We start from the raw sequence: 19,305 nt of genomic DNA on the forward strand, positions 1-19,305 counted from the left end.
CAGCTACGTCCAGACGCTTGGTGAAGAATGGTGACCGGTGATCTATAAATGAACAAATCATCCAGAGGACTGTAGGACTGCAAGAGTGGGGCCACTAGTTCCTGAATGGGAGATTGCAGGGAGGGAGGGTGAGGATGGCTCTAAGGCCAGGCAGCTCAGCACTGGTCCCCTCTTTGGCACAGGATGCCATGATTTTGCTGATCTCAGACCACAACTAATTATTCTAATGGGTTTAAATGGCCCTAAATGTTCTCAGAGTTTGGACAGAATCCATCTGGAGCCAGCAGGTGGGTGCAAGGGGCTGACTTCAGCATGGATGTGCAGGATCTAAGGTGGTCACCCCAGGTGTGATGAGGGCCCTTTGATAGATGTAGGGGGGGAGGGCAGTCTGAAGAGTGGCAATGACCACTCTCGCCAGTTCCACCCCAAACAAGCTCTGCTCTCACCCCTGGGCCTGATCAGCTTCCTAGGCCTCCCAAGGAGGTAGAAGCCCATTTTGCAGAGGAAAAAACAGAGGCACGGAGGGCTGGTCCCTTATCCAGGGTCCCCATACTAGCCCATGGAGAAGCCATTCTCTACTCTGGCTCCCGAGCCCATGCCCGTGGCTTCTCAGAAGTGAGCAGGTCACAGATAGATCATTGAGACCTCCTCTGGAGCCACCCCTATTCCTTAAGAAGGTTTGGGTCTCCTCCAACTATAGCGCTCATCCCCACCAGGCTGGCCCAGGCCCAGCTCAAGCAACCCCCATTCATGGAGGTCCCACCCTTCCTCCCAGGACCCAGAGGTACGTTACCAGAGTGGTGAAGATAAAGTGGTAGTATTCCGTCATCATGCCCATGGCCATGGCCTGTGGGGAAGCAGAGTGTCAGCCGGCAGTACGGAACTCCCTGGCAGCCCTCCATTCATCGGGGGCAAGGGGCTTGGGGGTCAGGACAGGATGTGGGCTGTGTGAAATTATCTGCTCAGACTCAGGGTGAGACCTTGGGTAGGACTGGCTGGCAGACAGCAGCAGGTTCCCACCTCGAGGTGTGGCAAAACTCACCTGGGGGTCCAAAAGACCCCCAGCTCTGCAGGGCAGCAGGGAGATACCCAGCTGTCTGGATTTCCAGTCAGTGTCTCTGGGCCTGTCGTTCAGACATGCTGACAGAAACCTGGGCTGCCTCAAGAGCCTAGCTCTCCGTGGCTGAGTTTCCCCAGTCAACCAGGGTCCGGGGGACCAATTCTTAGCATGAGTGTCCCCTAGGAGCAATGAAACCTCCATGCTTCCCTGATCCCATCAGGCCGCACAACATACCACACGCTCCTCTGGGGTTATCGTCGCAAGCAGCACGAGGTCTCTGTGTGATGTATCTGTGTGTTTTATTAGCAGCCTGTAATCTATAACACTAATGACTGTAATGCATTTTCTACAGAGTTCCCCAGCATGCAGGGCTCACCGAGGGCGCTGGAGGGAAATGCCACAGGGTCAAATATACCTTGAACTGCTGCATGATCTCTGTCACCCTCATCTGCACTGGGAGGGCTGGGAGGAGGCCAGCAGCCAGGAAAGGCCTCAACCTCCTTTAATCCACTTTTTAGCTCAGCCCAGGGCCGTCAGCTCTAACTCTATGTGTTTTCCAGTCAGACAGTCCTAGGGATTAATCTGAATTCCCAGCTGGATGACCTCAGGCCCGCTGCTCTCCCTTCAGCCTCAGTTTCTTCACCTGTCATCTGGCTGTACTAATAGGCCCTGCTTTCAGGTTCAATGGGGAGGGACAGATACCCGCTGAGTGCCTCTTGGGTACGCCAATGCTATGACTGCCATTCTGTCACACATGCAGGGAAGAGAGGGGAAGCCCTGGGACAGTGAAGGGTACAGGACTTCAGCATGGGGGTCCTCCACAGGGACTGGAGGGTGTCCCAGGCCCAATGCCAGCTCTGTGCCACAAACACCATCTCTGCTGTCCTGTCTCACAGATGCCCCCAGAGATGCCTGAGGTGGGATTACGAATGGACTCTGTCCACAGAGGAGATAGTGGTGTTTTCCTTATGGAACATGGAAGGGAAGAGGCAGGACAATAGTGAAAAAAAAATCTCCTCCTGATCCTTAGGCAGGGCCTCATGTATCTCTAGCTGGCCTTGAACTTGTATTATGGCTAAAGATGATAATGAATTTCTGAGTCTTCTGCCTCTGCTGCTGACTGCTGAGATTACAGGCATGTGCCACCGTATGTGGATTACGTGGTGCAGGGGATTAAACCTGGGACCTCCTGTATTCTAAGTAAGCACTCTACCAAGACTTAGAGTGAGGCCCCAGGACACAGATACACTCTGTATCTCTCTTAACACCACATGTCACTATGTAGCCCAGACTAGCCTTGAACTCATGATCCTCTTGCTTTCGTTGACAGCTTGAGTCGTGTTTGGGAGTGGAGGACCATCCAGTCTGGAGAATGATTTTCCTCATCTACCATCATTGCAGAGCTCACACACTGTTTAAAGAGCAGTCTCCCAGTCTTAGGGAGTAACTTAGGAAGTGGGGAACGAGTCCCTGGGAGAGGCAGCGAGGACTGTACTGAGAAGCCAAGGCTCTCCCTGTACCCCGCTCCCCTCTGACCACCAGCGCGCTGTTCTCGTGCCCCTTGACAGGCTAGTGGAGGTGGGCTAGAAGGTAGTGTTTATGCTAGGGCAGTCTGGAGTCTGGGCGTGACATGGGGCAGATTTTAACACAGCTGGAGAAAAAGGACCATTATATTGCTGGTACAACTGAGGCACAGGGTGACATCGTGGCCCCTAAGGTCTTACAGCCAGCTGGAGAGACAGCTAGGATGCTTCCTGGGGTCCCGCTCTTTACCTGTGCCTAGAAAAGGGCATGTGGAGCCGTGGCAGGTCCCCACCCAAACCCCACAGCTTGGCTGGCGCGCACCCACCCACCCACCTGCTTGAGGATCTGGGCTGCCATGGTGTGGCTGCAGTCGAAGATGATGCGGAACTCCCGGCCCCGCTTCATCTCCTTGAGCAAGGGCCTCGAGTCATCCGAGTCGATGGGGAGCTGGCGAATCTTCAGGCGGATGTTGTACCTGGAGGGGGCCATGATGAGTTCCTGCAGCCGGATGAGACCTGAGGGGCCCGGGACACAGAAGACACACATGTACATGCTGGCGTAAACCACCCCAGGCATCTATTTGGATGTCTCCGTGGAGCCTTCCTAATTTGTTCCATTCAGAACCGTTTCCCTACCCTCAAACACCCCCTAATATCCACACCAGCTTAGGTGGCTCATCCCCTAGCCTCCTCTGCCTGGTCCCCATCCCCCACTCATTCTGCCATGACTAGAGCCCCATAGCACCTGGCCCAGGGCCTCAACACTCAGGGAGTACTCAAACAACATTTCTGTAATTGGATAGACTTACTATTTTCCTCTCCCCACATTGAAAAAAAAAATCTATCCTCCATCTTGGCATTTTGTAAAAACCACTTAATCTGGGGACTTCCAGGGGAAAACGGAATGTCACTTCCTGGAGACAAATTGCTTGGTTAGGTCTAATTAAGTTCATTTCCTTCCCCATTTCAAGCTCCATTCTTGCTGACTCCTCGGTAGGTTCTGGGAGAGAAGCGGCTTGCTGCTCTCCATTGGCCCTCCCCATCGAAGGAGGGGCTGAGCCAGCAGGTACACGCTCTCTCTCTCTCTGCATTGTGCCTTGAGCTCGGGTGGGCACAGCAGCTCCACGTGGGTCACACACCTGTGCCCCACCCCCACGCACTTATCCTAATTTTCCTTGGGATAAATAAGTGGAAGAGGTGCTCCCCCACTCCGAGTTTATGTGACTCAGGAAAAAATCCATCCCAGCTCTAGGAACAAAGCACATGGCCCCAACCTGGCCAATAAGCAAGCATGTCCTCTGGGGACAGGAACGCAGCGGTTCTGTGATTAATTAGTGCTAGGTAAGAAACAACCCTTTGTCTGCAAGTAAGGTGGGTGTAGGTCCGGGGTCAACACATCTAACCAGAGATAGGATCCATTAGGGCGGATGTCAGAGAAGATGGAAAGCAGAGGACAGATGTTCTGATGACGCTCATTTGAACCTCTGGGTCAAAGAGTACCATAAACTGATGCTGTCCTCTAACATCTTCCGAGGGCGCCAATAAGAACCACACACACATGCATCCCTGCATTTCTAAAGCTAATGGGCACTGAATTAACGGATGTAGTCACCTGTCACAGCGTTTCCTATCTAGGCAGCACCTCCCACTCTCATGTTCAACTCTAGAACCCTTCCAATGGAATCCCAGCGTCCAAAGCAGTCCCTAGTACCCAGCCTAAGTCCGTCCAGTCCCCCCTTTTCTTTCTGGGGGTTTTCCTCCACCAGCCTCTTGTGCCAACCTCCCAAAGAACTCCAAAACGTTCGTGGGTTCTGCATACACAGGTAGAAGAACCCTGGTTCGAACAGGCCTCTGGGTTCCTAACACCTAGGAGAGGGAGGGATCAATAGACCTCAGCATAGGAGGGGCCGTAAATTACCCCTGTCCCACCCAGAGGCCCACCTTCTCCAGCTTCAACTTCTTGCGCTGTTTCTGCTGGCCTCTCAACGTCTGTCACCTGGAGGCCCTCCATGCGCACGACACTTCTGCCCATTCATTTTTTTCTGACCCTGTTGAGCGTTAGCAGGCCCGTGGGCTCTGGAGACCCAGATCACGAGGACGGCGGGAACAGTCTGGACGCTGGAGTGGAAGCCACCAGGGCCCGTTTGTCACAGAGCACATCACCCCGTGTAATGCATAACGACCCACATTCTCCAGCAGCAAATGTCAGACTCCCTTCCCATCAGTGTAGTCCCCAAGGAGACGGGGGCTCCTTCTGGCCCACCTCCAGAGGACCGGGCTGTCTGTGTCTGCCTGAGACTGAGCCTCTCTGCCTGCCTTAATCAATCCCTCCCAGAATATCCACACTGAATCACGGTTGTTGGAATGGCATTTTTTTTTTTTTCACTTACGAAGCACTTTTGTGCTCATAGCCCCATTTTACCATCTCCGTCTGGATCCCGGGAGGCACACAGAACAGCAACCTTCACGCTGGTGGGACAGGTAAGGACTTGGAGGGGCACGGAGGTTAAGGGAGCACCCTTAGTTCTGAACCAGGCCACAGGTGGGACTGGGTTTTGAGCAGCCGTGTTTTGCCTTCTAGGCAGAGACATTTTTCTCCACCTTACAGCTCTTTTCCTCCCTAAACCTTTTCCTTTCAGCCCTGGCAGGAGCTTGTGCACAGATTGGATTAGGAAGATGGAAACATGGCATGGCTCAAAGGTCACCTCCTCCACAGCCACTCTCCTTGAGGCCACTGCTGTGAAAAGGATAAGCCAAACTCCTCACCCCGTCCCCCAGACCCATACCCTTTGCATGGAGCCGGGCAGTGCCCGCCCACCAGGCTCAACACTGTCGTTTGGTTTGGTCAGTGCCATATTAGCAGGCATGATAGAACTCCATCCTGGCTGATTCTCTTGCTCCTTGGCCATAGTTAGGACAACAATGCCTGGATGAGCCTGCTGGGGGACAGAAACACACGGAAGAGAGCCAAGGCCAGGCTAAAGCTACCAGCAGGCAGGCAAGTAAGCCAGCTGAAGGCAAAGTAGCAGCTGGCCAGGCCCAGTGAGCCACTGCCCTTGTGGACTCAGGAGCTAAAGAAATGTTTGTTGTTTTAGGCCACTGGATTTTGGGGGTGGAGGTGGTTTGTTACATGGCTTATTGTAAAAAGGGCTAGCAGATGCGTCCTCGGCTGACATGCCTCAAAAAGTGTGGTAAGGTGCCAGTCCTCATGACTGTAAAGAGCCAGTCAGTGGCCATCTTACTCCCACTTGACAGTGCCTAGGAGTGGTTGGCACCCCATGAGTTGTCTTCTAGAAGGTTCAAAGGCAGACCTTTCGTATGGATGAGGGTTATGAGTCACACTTAGACAAATTTCTTTGTCTCCTTCCAGCTTGGGGTGTCGGCATCGGAGGTGATGTCTGGAGCTGCAGCAACACTCGTGTGCCAAGGAGAAGAAGGTCAAGAGGAGTGTGAACAGTCAGGCCAGCACTCCGACCCTGTCAAGCTGCTAAACAAACCCTAGAAAGATCCAGCCCCACACCCCCGTAGCCACCAGAAAACAAAGTGGTGATCACTTGAAGCGATTTGCTGGGTTGTCCCATCAGCTAAAATGTGGGCACAGCCCTGCCACACACATTGCTGAACCCACCGTGCTCCCCAAAGGGTGGTGGTCCAGCCCTGGCGAAATGCCGTGGTTGAAGGAGCGTGCCTTCTGCCTTCTGCCTGCTGCTTCCCACGGCCTATTTGCATTATTACGTCACTGTTGACTGCGGCTCTGAATCCTAGAACCCACTGTTCTCCTGATCGAGCCCCATATCTCATTTCCTCGGCCATAAGTACTTCCTAAACTGAACTAAATTGAGACAAATTGAAAATCAAACTGAATTAAATGCTGATGAAATATTGCAAGAAAAAAAAAGCCCATTAGGCACTGGGCAGGCGGAGAAATGAAGGCGCAGCCATCCCACCTTTTTATTTTTTTTGAATGGTTAATCAGATTATGAGAGAGTGGAGTTCTGGGAGTGGAACTCAGTGGTAATGCAATGGCCTGGGTTTGATTTCTAGTATCCTGTACAAAAAAAAAAAAAAAAAAATAGCGGAAATGGTACCATCTAGAGGTCACTGGCAATTCCGGGCCATCAGACCTGAGGATGGAGGGACAAGGATTTGTGGGTAGAGCGATGGGCTCAAAGACAGGAAGCTCCAGGCTTAAGTGTTAGCTCTGAGCAGAGCCATCAGCATGGTGCCCTGTCATCCTGGCATAGGTCTTTGTCAAGCCTTGCCCTCCCACAGCACACAGCCTGGAGGCCCCGCACCCTCCGCAATGGTTCCAGCCAGCATCTGCTCTGCCCACTCTACCCGTGACACTATAGCCATCCTGTCCACGTCTGTTTCTTCTCTTCTGTTCTGATCCCAGGTTCTCTTCTGAGCAACACCTTGAGGAAAAGTCGCACCTCCTTTGCTGCAGTGGGGACCATCCAATCCCCCCAGCATTTTGCTCTCCTTCCAGCCTTCCTCGTCCGCTGCTCTCTGGGGTGCCTGCCGAAACTCATCTTTCATTATTCCAAGGCTATGCTTGAGAACACTCGGTAGTGCTTGGTTACTCGAAACATAAAAGTCTGAAGCCTGAGGCCGGGTGTCAGCCCTGCACAGCCAGGTGAATCTTGCCTGTCTGGTTTTCTCTGCTCACACTCATACTCAACCCTCTTCCCAGCTGAGGCTGGAATCTCCATAACACTGGCCCATCCTGTCCCACCTCCTCTCCTCTGCTCACACAGTTCTTTCTACCTGCTGTGCCCACAACATGCCTTATTCTGTCCTTCGGTCTCTCTATCTTCAAGGCCCAGGACAAATCTCTCTCTTCCTCTGGTAAATCATCACACACCAGCCAAGTTCACAAAGCTCTCTCCCTATGTAGCTATCTGGAGCTCTCACTATTTGTCCTTGCTACTTGATTCTCAGCTCTGATGGCCAAGAGTTACCAGTGACCTATCACTGGGCACCCGTGTTGCAGGATATCTGATCACACTGTGAACCCCAAGATTGCATTGTTTACTGGAATAACCTGTTTCTGGTTGCAGTGTGGCTCAGCCCTAGCACACACCTTTAATCCAAGAGCTTTCTGTAAATGGGATTAAATAAATTTAACCTAGGTCAAGAGGTGGAGCAAGCAACTAGCAGACAGGAGTATACATGGGGGAAAAAAAAACATAGATAGTGAGAGGAAGTCAGGAGGACAGACAGGGAGACAAACAAGAAGTAGAAGGGAGAAAGATTCAGTTTGGTGTGGGGAAGGAAGCTTCCTTTTCCTTCTGTGACACAGGCTGAGGAGGAAGGTCAGCTGGGTGCTTTCTCTGCCTCTCTGAGCTTATAAGCTTTCACCCCAGCATCTGGCTCCCACGTCTTCTTTGGTAAAAATCAAACGTTTGAGATTTTGTTCAGAGCAACACACCTGCTCTCCTAGAATATGATTAACTCTTCAAAAATAAAACAGGGTAGTGGTATCTTTATTTCTGCACCCTTATATCACTTCCTGCAAGACATAGAGTTGAATTCAATATGATTTCCAACCCACCCTAAGTCAGTTCAACCAGTTCTGTAAAATGTCCGTATGATATCAATCCCTGTGCTAAGTCCTGGAGGCACAGAGAACCCCACAGTCTGGTAGCAGAAATGGGGTCCCAGGCAAGCTTTCCACGGAGGTTCTCCACCTGTGGGTCACGAACCCCATAGGGGGTGATGTATCAAATATCCTGCATATCAAATATTTATATTACAATTCGTAACAGAAGCAAAATTAGAGCTACAGAATAGCAATAAAATGATTTTATGGTTTGGGGTCACCAGAACATGAAGAGCTGTAAAAGGGTCACAGCATCAGGAAGGTTGAGAACCACTGCTTTAGAAAGATAGGGCCACCAAGCTGCAGAGATGCCAGAGGGGACTGGGCACTGTGGAGTGCCCCACAGTGACAGAGCCTTGAGCTGGGATCTCAGGGGTGGACTGGCTTTTGAGCACTGCTAGTAACACATCACTCTAGCTGTTTACAGAACTCTGAGATGGATAAACGGCATCCGATCATTTTGTCTGTGGGGTTTCCATCCCGCTCTTCCCAGTCCCCATTAGGAGCTAATCGAGAGCTGACATGGAGCTGCAAGTAGCTGAGAGCTGGAGGGCTTTTCAAGGCTGGGTACTCTACCTCTCCACACACATGGAAAGAGCCAGGCCAGATGGGTTAAGTGACTTGCCAAGGTCACTGTCTCTGAAGAGGCTCGGCTAAGAACTGTGTTGAGATTCAAGTCATTGGAAAGAAGGGGGGTGGAGGGAGCCATCTCAGTGCCGGATGACAGTAGTGGCCTTGGGTTCCGACAGACCTGCAGCATTGTGCGGGCTGTGATCCTAGCTGCTGACAGTGGGCGGGGTCTGTTACCTTGCTGCGTCTGTTGCCTTGCTTCTGATTTACCATGCCACAGACTCACTGGGAGACTTGCAGGATTAAAAGAGACACTCCCAGCACTGCCTGACTTTCGCTACACACAGCAGTCTCTCCCGTGCACCCCCATGCACCGAGGTCTGCCCGCTCTGTCTCCAGACAGCAAGCCTCCTCAGGGCCACTGAAGATGAAGGCAGGTCTCCCCTCCTCTCCTGACCCTCTCTGCGTTCACCCATAGTGCACATTTTGCCAAGACAGCAGCTGGGGATTTGTCACTGATCCCAAGATCAAAAGGAAAGACCCAGAATGTTTGCTGGACCCTTAGTGGCTCTGCTCCAGGAGCTCACCAAGGGGAAGTAAAGGGTAACATGTTATTCTAAGAGGGTTCTGGAAGGTAAGCACCATGATAGATTTGGATGGCTAGGCAGGGCTAAGCAGGCCTGTGTAGAGGAATGAATGCCGATGTGAGTCTAGCAGGCAGGGCGTGAGTGCAGGACGGGTGCCTCTGCCCTGGGGGTAGGAGTGGGGTTGTGGTCCAGCCTCAGCTGAAACTCAGAGCCCAGGCTTTTCCTTCCTTCCCTCTGGAGGATGAGACTCAAGCCCGGAGCCCGTTTCTACGAACCTGGCCTTAGCTGGGGTCAGCAATCATGTAAGTAGGAAGGAGGCCGGCATATGAGCACAGTCGGGCATGAACAGGAGTACCTGAGAGTAGGCAAGGGATTGGGAGGAGGGTGCTGCGTGCAGTTGTCAGCGGGATCAGGAACTAACCTTCCTCTGAGCTCTGAGCCAGGTTTCTAATTACGATCTCCCCCTCTTAATTCCAGAGACTCCCCACGAGGAGATAAATGTACAGAGTGGCAACCCAGCCAGCAGGCAGGAGAGCTGGGATTTACACACGGCACAAACAGCCCGAACACCAGGCCACACCGTGAGCAAACTGGGAACGGATGTGGAGAATACAGACACACCTCCTGCAGGTGGGAGGGTACCGATGTAGGAGTGCAGGTGGGGGTTATGTGGCCGTGGAAGTGTGAGCACAGGTCAATGCTTGGCAAGTGCCAACCACATATCTCAGGACTCTGCATATGGAGGGAAGAGACAGGTATGAGCCAGGATGGGGTTGAGTAAGGGGCATGTGTGTGTGGCTGGTGTTGCATGGGTGTGAGACCCAGGTGCAAGGGGTCAGTGTAACGGGCTGCTGTTGGTGCCTGGTGGAAGACGGGACCTTCTCCTCCGAGGCCAGCTGTGCTAGGCAAGCAGATGGCCCTCATCTTGGGACTCTGCCCCCTCCCTCTTCCTCCCAGCCTTGGCAGGTCTGGCCACTCACCTGTACTATCATCATAGACCACCGTGGCTGACCGCCACTTGAGGGACTGGACCAAATCGAGGATGGCGTGGCTGAGGGAGGCGTAGTCAGGGTAGAGGTTCACGTAGAAGGTGTCCTTGTTGTCCAGGGGGTGGTGCTTCCAGCGCAGTTGGATGTGGGGCACCTCCAAGGCGTTGCAGATGGACTGGACAGCATTGGTGCAGGAGCCCTGGGATGGCCCAAAGATGGCTACTACGCCCAGCGCCAACTGGTCACAGGCTGCAACAGAGTGGGGGGCGACACAGGTCAGTGAGGTGCTGTGTGTGCTGGGAGCGTTACCATTGCATGAACAAGTGGAGAAAAGAGCCAAACATACCCATAGACCAAGACAGACATACCCATAGACCAAGCCAGCATGGATGCCACCCTACACGGCCATTGGAGCAAAGCCACTGCCATCATCTTCCTGCAGTAGACACCCGCCACCCTCCCTGTCATCTCCACACTTAGCGGCCAGAACGGGCCTACATGGAGGCTCATGTCACATCTTTGCTCTCCATCGGTGTAAAAGCTGAAGTTCTTATCGTGACCCTAGAAGAACTACGCACTGCAGCTTTCCTTCACCCCTGTTCCTATGACCACTGCTACTTCCTGCTTCATCTCCCGCCTTTGTCCGTCTCTCTCATAGCGCTACAGTCCTGCTGACTTCCAGGACATTCCCCAAGCACAGTGAGAACACTCATTCCTTCAGCTATCCGTCTGACTCTCTCCTTTCCCAGGGGTCTCTGTATCTGTATGTCTTATTAGGGAAGCCATCACTGCCCAGCCTCTAACAGCAGCTCCAGTCTCCCCTCCCCAATTCTCTAAGCTCTGTACCCTGGAGATTTTGCTTCAAAGGTCTACAAAATGGGGCCTCCAAGACTAAATTCCATTGGGAAGGCAGGCACATTGTAAAACAAAGTCTGTCTTTTCCTCCTACCATGATGAATGCACCAATCCCCATCCCGTCCCTTCTCTTTTACATACATGCACGCACACACACACACACACACACACACACACACACATACACACACACACACACACACACACATACACACACACCAGCACCACCACCACACCACACCAAATAGGAGTTTTTTAAAAAGGATGTACACCCTTGCTAGCATGCTCAGGCTGAAGACTTGACTAAACAGCTTGTGTCATTCCCCCTGCACCGCTCCAAAAAAATCTTCCTCATGGGTCCCCACTTTGCTCTGACGTTGAAAAAGGCAACCCAAGAATGCAGCATATCTTTCATCCTTAAATTTTCCACCCCCTTCTGTGATGCTCCTATCCTGGACTAAGGGCTGAGAATTATCTCTGACTGAGTCAGGGCACAGTAGAGCAGGCGCAAGGTATATGATGCAGAAGACAGTGCTGAGATGCTGGTGTTGGTGTGGAGGGCAGGGCTGGTGATAAAGATGTCTCTGGCATTGCAGTCATGGAGATGCAGCCTTCAGGGATGGCAAGAGATGTGAGTGGAGAGAGAAAAGGAGACAAAAATGAGGCTACTGCAAACCACAGTAGCCATGGGTGCTGCTGCTATAAAGATGTTTTTGTTGGAGAAATGATGGTAGTGAGGACATTAGGAGGGATGGTGTTGGTGTTGGCAAGACTAGTGATGATAAAGATGTTGTCACAGCAATGATGGAGATGATGGCAGTAGAGGTAGGGATGGGGGTGATAGCATAGATAGGGATGACAAGAATTGTGGTTCTGATGTTTGTGGTGGTGATGGATGACAGTGATGTCCACACTGGACTCCATTCTCTTAAAGCTCCAGAGTCTAGACCTACTTGGGATCATTCCTGATTTTCATTGCTTTTTTTTCTCCTTGTCCCCTCTCTACATCTGTTTTCTAGTTAGTCCCTCTGTTTCTTCTACTTTCTGAGGATCCTGCAGGATGGAAGAACCCTGCTATCAACAAGGCCCAGGACAGGGGTTATCACAGCCACAGCATCGGCGACAACAGCACCCTTGCTTCCAGATGTTTGCAAGGCAGCAGCCAACCTTGTCCTGGCAGTCCCGTGCATACACAGCAGTAATTACATTATTTGTGGCTTCAATTTTGAATCCATTTTCTGGTCATTTTATAGTAACTCAATGGTTCACAGTCATTGTAGGAGTTCCCAGCCTGAATACAACCCCCCTTCCATGGCAATTGTAGTTATAGCTGAAATTATCCCAATCAATTTATGTCTTAAAAGGAATTGAGCCACCCAGAGAATAAGTGCAGGCAGAGGAGCCTGGGGAGTGCTGGGTCGATTCCAGCCTGCTCTGGCCAGGCTTGGAAGAAAACAGTGCTTTCTGGGCTGCTGGCTCAGAGCCTGCCTGGCAGACATTCTTCTTTTAATTTTCCACAAAAACATTTCAAAATAAAGGCAATAGTGAAAGTTCCTTTTAATGGCGAAAGGCCTCCTGGGCCTCAAGCAGGAGAAAGGACTAATTCAGCCAGAGCTGGTGGGGTAGTTGGTGCCAGGTTTTGTGTTGCTGTCTCCCCTCACCCCACTTGCCCTAAGGTGGCTGAATCCAGCTCACGGGGTTGGGGTGATGGTGGTGGTAACTTCCATCTAGGAACAATTAATTATCACTGGATGCCTCAGAACTGGGCCTAAGTGCATCTCCTTGGAAGGTCCTTATGAAACTCCTGAGGAATGCAGCCTGAAAAATCAAAGATCAAAAGAAGTACAGACCAGGAGAATGTGAAGCTCCTGGGGAAGGGGCGGGGGTGTTCAGTGAAAGCTGGCCCAGCAAAAGAAATGCCTGGAGGATCAGACAGTGTTGCTGCCATCTGTGGAAGAGGGAGGCTACCTGCCAGATTTGAAAAACTGAGATACAGTGCCATATACTAAAGCCTCTCTTCCCCCACCTACATCTGTGTGTGTGTGTCTGTGTCTATGTATGTCTCTGTGTGTGTGTGTGTCTTTCTGTATGTCTTTCTCTGTGTGTGGTTTGTGTGTGTGTGCATGTTTGTGAGAGAGAAGGAGAGAGACATATGGAACCAAGGAACATGCCAGACAAACTCTACCACTGAGCTGCACTCCTACCTGAGTTCATTCCTTTCTGGCTGACTAAAATTCCATTGTTTAACTACGTGCTGATCGGTTTGTTTTTCTTTTTTTGATGGTCCCCTCATCCATCTCTAGCTTTTGTTTGTTAACAGAAAATTGACTAGATAGAAACATCCTTCTAGGCAAAAGGTTTGGTGAAGTTGAATCTATCCTACCAACCTTGCATACAAGAAAAAATATCTCAACATACATGTCTCACCACATACAGAAAATCACTCAGGATAGATCAGAGAGCCAACCGTGAAAGACACAACTACAGAACTCCTAGAAGAAAACAGAGGACACTGTCTTTAAAACAGGAAAAGAGTTCTCAACCAGAACACACAATGAGAATTTTAATAAATCAAACTTCTTATAATTAAGGACTTTGCTTCTCATTAGATACAACTACTGAGAAAGTATTAAAGACAACCCCACATATAATGAATATAGTAAATATATAAATGTATTATTCACTCACTCCCAAAATGACTCTTTTTTATTTTATTTTAATTTTTTATATTAATCACAGGTTATTTACTTTGTATCCCAGCCATAGCTCCCTCCCTCATTCCCTCCCAATCCCACCTTTCCTCCCTCATCTCCCTGCCCATTCCAAGTCCACTGATAAGGGAGGTCCTCCTCCCCTTCCATCGGACCCTAGCTTATCAGGTATCTTCAGGACTGGCTGCTATGTCCTCCTCTGTGGCCTAGCAAGACTCTTCCTCCTTGGTGGGGTGAGGGAGGTAAAGGAGCCAGTTGTTGAGTTCATGTCAGACATAGTTCCTGGTCCCCTTACTAGGGTAACCCACTTGCTTACTGAGCTACCATAGGCTACATCTGAGCAGGGGTTCTAGGTTATAGCCTTACATGGTCCTTGGTTGGAGAAACAGTCTCATAAAGTGCCCCGTGCCCTGATATATTTGTCCTTGTGGAGCTTCTGTCCTCTCTAGGTCATACTAACATCCCCTTCCTTCTTGCTGGAGAGGTTGTGGAGAATTGGGAACCCTCCTCCGTTGCTGGTGGGAATGTAAACTTTGGAAATCAATCTGGCACTTTCTCAGACAATTAGGAATAGGGCTTCCTCAACATCCAGCTATAAAAAAAAATTAAAAAAAAAAAGATCCAGCTATACTGCTCCTAGGCATATAACCAAAAGAAGCTCAAGTACACAACAAGTACATTTGCTCAACCATGTTTCTAGCAGCTTTATTCATAATAGCCAGAACCTGGAAATAAACCAGATGTCCCTCAATGAAGGAATAGATACAGAAATTGTGGTACTTTTACACAATGGAATACTACTCAGCAATTAAAAACAAGGAAATCATGAAATTTGCAGGCAAATGGTGGGATCTAGAAAAGATCATCCTGAGTGAGGTTTCCCAAGAGCAGAAAGACACACACGGTATATACTCACTTATACAGACCTATAAGATAGGATAAACATACTAAAATCTATACACCTAAAGAAGATAAACAAGAAGGGGGACCTGAAGTAAGATGATCAATCCCCACTTAGATAGACAAATGAGGTGGACAGGGGAAGTAGGAGAAAACAAGTAACAGGACAGGAGCCTACCACAGAAGGCCTCTGAAAGATTCTACCTAGCAGTGTATCAAAGCAGATGCGGAGACTCATAACCAAACAACTCAATTTTTAAAAGGTCATTGAAAGATTCCATAAAAGGGAAAAAGGATATTCAAGTGACCTATTCAATATTCAGATTAGCAGAGCGGGGCATGTTAGGTCTTACGGGGCAATGGGACACAGAAGCACAAAACGAGGCCTTCCCCCATTAAAAGGTACTTCCACTGTCTAATCGTCAGAGAAGTAGAAAAGAAAACCACAACAGGATAACCACTTCGAAAGATCTGCAGAACGGTTGAAACCTGAAAAAGTCTGACCTTCCTGCATGTCAGCTCCCATGCAGAACACCTGCCAGCCCTGTGCTGCCGTGGGAATGCAGATTTGTGCAACCACCTATGAAACTGTTTGGCTGAACGCCGTGACCCCATGCTTCAGCTCCTAAAAATAAACTCAACCAAACGGGGTAACTCTGCCCCGGAAGACAAGCACGTGGCCGTTCATGGAAACGCCATGCTAGTAACACTCCCTCCCGAGCGGGAGCGGCTCAAGGGCTGGCGGAGAGTGTGAAGCGCTTTTCAAAGGGTCATCAGTCTGTTGTCCTTTCTCTAGTGGATCGCCTCACTGAGAGCAGGCCGGGGAGTGCTGCTGGGGTCAACGCTACAGATGACTCTCAGAGGCCGGTCCTGGGGCCTGGTAACAAGCAGGGCTCAAAATGGAGATGCGGAGCGATTTTAACCTCGTGACCTCTGAGGACAGGCTGAATCAGCACATGGCAACAGCATGGAGCCGTGGGAGCCACAAGTAGGTGGCATGGCACAGGGCCTCCCAGAGGCATAGGAGGCCTTGTCTGGTCTCTGGCTTGATCTGGGTGCTAGGGATGTTGTCTTGATCGGGTTTAGACAGGTTTGTTTCTTCTGAGTACTCGCCGGCCAAGCCGATTTCACTCTTCTCTCCTGCATCATTCCCTGCAGTTCCCAGGCCTGGGTTCACTTCCTGAGCCACATCAAAGAAGTCTTGCAGTAGCAGGGATGGTCCACCTCTGCTGTTCTCACCCTGGGATGCCTGACTTCTGTCACACAGCAAACGCTCACCCAGCAAATCCACCCTGCCTCCTGTGTTGCCCCTGGCCTTACTGGTTCCCACCATCCTTCAGAGCACAGCATAGGCATCTCTTACTCCAGGAAGCCCTCCTGCATGTGCCAGCACTTGTATGATTCGTTACCCTTCTCTCTGGCTATTGTAGCTGTTGGTCCTTTGACCCAAATTGCTAGTCTCTTAGCTGTGACCTGTAGAGGGTGAAGCTCCGTCTCACACTGGGATGATGAGGAGAAACCTACAGTGATTTCAGGACACCAAGAATGCCTTCATACAGCCTCTCACTTCTCTATCAGATCAAACCATCGGTGATGGCTTTGTGGCCCCTGGGTGCAGTTCCATGATAGGTGTGCTGGTTAGTTTTGTCAACTTGACACAGACTAGAGACACCTGGGGGAGGGAGCTGCAGCTAGGGAATTGTCCTCATCAGATTGGCCTGTTGTCTTGACTGATGATGTAAAGGGCCCAGCCCAGTGTGGGTGGTGCCACCCATGGCGGGTGGTCCTGGGTTGTCTAAGAAGAGAGGCAGTCAGCATGGTCTCTGCTTCAGCTCCTGCCTCTGGTCCCTGCCTTGGCTTTCCTCCAAATTGGATTTTGTCAGTGTTTTATCGTAGCAACACAGGCAAACTAGGACACTAGGTTGTATAGTACCGTAATGAAACGTAACAGAGCCTGTTGTCTAGTGTTAGAGACAAAACACATACACACACACACAGACACACCCTTACACTCATACACCCACACACCAAGAAGTTGACATTGTGAAAGAAAAGCCTAGGGTTATAAAGACAAAGGCAGAAGCCATGGGGCTGCATGGGGGTAGAGTGTGTGTGTATTTGGGGGAATTACGAGCAGGGTAAACAGGATGTACTAAATCCCCGAGGAGAGACGCAGAGCTAGAAACTGTAACTGAGCGCAAGGAACTGGGTACACAGATGTGGCAGAAGGTCTGGCTGGGGCTAGATTGGCCAGCATTTGATGACCTGGGGTTGGGGTTCACTATCTAAGGCTTTAGGGGGTAAGCTGTGTGGTCTGATATGGAAGGAAAGACTTCTGGGGCGGATGGTTCTGTCTCTGTTCTCTGCGGACAACCTGGCACCATTGCATAGGGAGTGCAAGTCCTGGGAGTGCCCTGGGAAGGCTCCCAAGCTGTTCTGTGCTGCCACCAGGCCGGGGAAGGTGCGGATGCTGAATCCCAAAGCATCACTCACTAGCCAGATTGCACAGCCTTTGGCCTGGTTGAACCCATGAGGGCCTCTGATCTGACTCCAGGCATTTGCTGAGTCCTAAAATTTCTTTGAATAGGTCTGATCCAATGCAGTCATTTGCTCCTGGGTGTCAGCGTAGCAAGGAGATGGATCCTTTGCCTCCAGGTGCTGGCCGTAGGGTATGCAGAAAATAAGCATCCCCACCCCCCCTCCCCGCCACCAATTTAGGAGGCGGGGCTTAGTGGAGAAGGCGGGGCTCAGGACTAAGCTAGCTTTGAATATCAAAGGTAACAGTTCAAAGTCACAGTGCCTCCGACTATAGGCACACAGTGGGAGGGGGGCAGCAGGGAAAGTCCCTGGGAGTCAGTCCTCGCCTTCTTGACCTAGTGCATGAAGAGCAGGAGCCGAGTGTACCTAGAGCCAAACACTATTCTTTAGCGTGTCAGGAACAGTCCTTGGCACTTAATAAAGGCACTATTTCACAGAGTAGGGAACTGGGGTACTTTTGTTCAACCCAGCTGAGGTCGGGGTTGTCGGCACGCCAGCTTGGGCAGCCTGGCTCCACAGCCACACACTGCAGACTCTGGGCTCAGAAGCCTAACCACTGTGGGGCTTTGGAAAACGGAACCACCAGCAGGTAACAGCCTGGCTGCTCTGCCCCTGGCAGCCCAGGAGATCATATGGCTTAGAAATCAGGAACTCCTTAGAGAGACGGGTGAGTCTCAGCCTGCTGGACAGACATGGATGATGCTGACCCCTAAACTCGGCTTACAGGGCTCCGAGACAATGATTCTCAGGTTCCCATCATTCAATGAGTCATGTAACAGTCGCTTCACTGAGCAGTTACTATAGTCTCTGACCCTTCAGGTGCCCCAGAAATAGACCAAATACCAAAAGAGAATCTTCCCTTCAGTAATGCGAGGGAGAAGAGAAAGTACATTAAAAACACAACGATTTAACTAAAAACTGTGATATGAGCTTTGATGGGCTATGATATCATATTTCGGAAAGGATGACCTAGTCATTTTGGAAATGAGATTCCTTAAGCTTGAGATCTTTAAATGGTTACATGGAAATCTAAGGTTCTACTGGAAGCTATTTCCAGTTATCTAAGCCTTTAAGTTGAATTTGAATTAAATATATATGTAAAAATATAGTTCAGATATGCAGCCTCCCTCGGGATCTGCAGGGAATTGGTTCCAGGACCCCCTGCAGATAGCAGACACGCAGATGCCGGGTCCGTGGCGCAGAGAGACTCAGCATTTGCATATATCTTCCACATACTCTGCCTTATGCTCTAAAGTCTCAAGACGCCTCGTCCCACAATGCAATGCAGATGCTATGTAAATAGGCGCTGTGCTTATTGTTTAGGGAAAATGGCACAGAAAAGTCTATATATGTTTAGTACAGAAGCGATTGGTTTTTTTTTCTCCCTCCCCCCCCCCCGCTCCCCCGAGTGTTTTTGTTCAGTGGCGTGTTGAAATCACAGACGTAGAGCCCATGAGCCTGCAGGGCTGACTGTGTGCATGAGCGCATGCATGGGTATGCGTAGTGAAAGGACACTAACGTGGGGCTACGGGGATGGCTCGGCACTCTGGGAGAGGAGCCAGGTTCGGTTCCCAGCACCCACACGGCAGCTCACAACCAGATGCCATTTGGGGCGGGGACCTGACACCCTCTTCTGGCTTCTGCAGGCACGTGGTGCCCCATGCAGGCAAACACTCATATGCACAAAGCAAGAATCAGCAAGTCTTTTCAACAAGCCCGGCAGCGGTGGCACACGGCTTTAATCCCAGCGCTCAGGAGGCAGAGGCAGGTGGGTCTCTGAGCCTGGTCTACAGAGTGAGTTCCAGGGTAGCCAGGGCTACACAGGGAAAAACCTAAAAACAACAACAACAACAAAAATCTAAAAAATCTAAAAGCAGCAACAAAAAACCCAAACAAACAAAAGATAGTAACAACAACAACAACAACAAAACATTGTGTACTCAGGGGTGCTGTGTAGCACACTGGAAGAT

General features: G+C 50.6%; 1 protein-coding gene across 1 annotated transcript in view; it reads right to left on the reverse strand.

Annotated features, from left to right (window-relative positions):
• The window catches only part of Grik3 (glutamate ionotropic receptor kainate type subunit 3), a 217,858-nt gene that overhangs the window by 67,391 nt on the left and 131,162 nt on the right, over nt 1–19,305 (reverse strand). Inside the window, exons 3-5 of the mRNA XM_060379565.1 lie at nt 10,323–10,580; nt 2,918–3,099; nt 794–847 (exon numbers count right to left, since the gene is read on the reverse strand). Coding sequence (XP_060235548.1) covers nt 794–847; nt 2,918–3,099; nt 10,323–10,580 — 494 coding nt within the window. The remainder of the gene's footprint in view (nt 1–793; nt 848–2,917; nt 3,100–10,322; nt 10,581–19,305) is intronic.

This window comes from Meriones unguiculatus, chromosome 3 (assembly GCF_030254825.1).
Source record: "Meriones unguiculatus strain TT.TT164.6M chromosome 3, Bangor_MerUng_6.1, whole genome shotgun sequence".
Lineage (NCBI taxonomy): Eukaryota > Metazoa > Chordata > Mammalia > Rodentia > Muridae > Meriones > Meriones unguiculatus.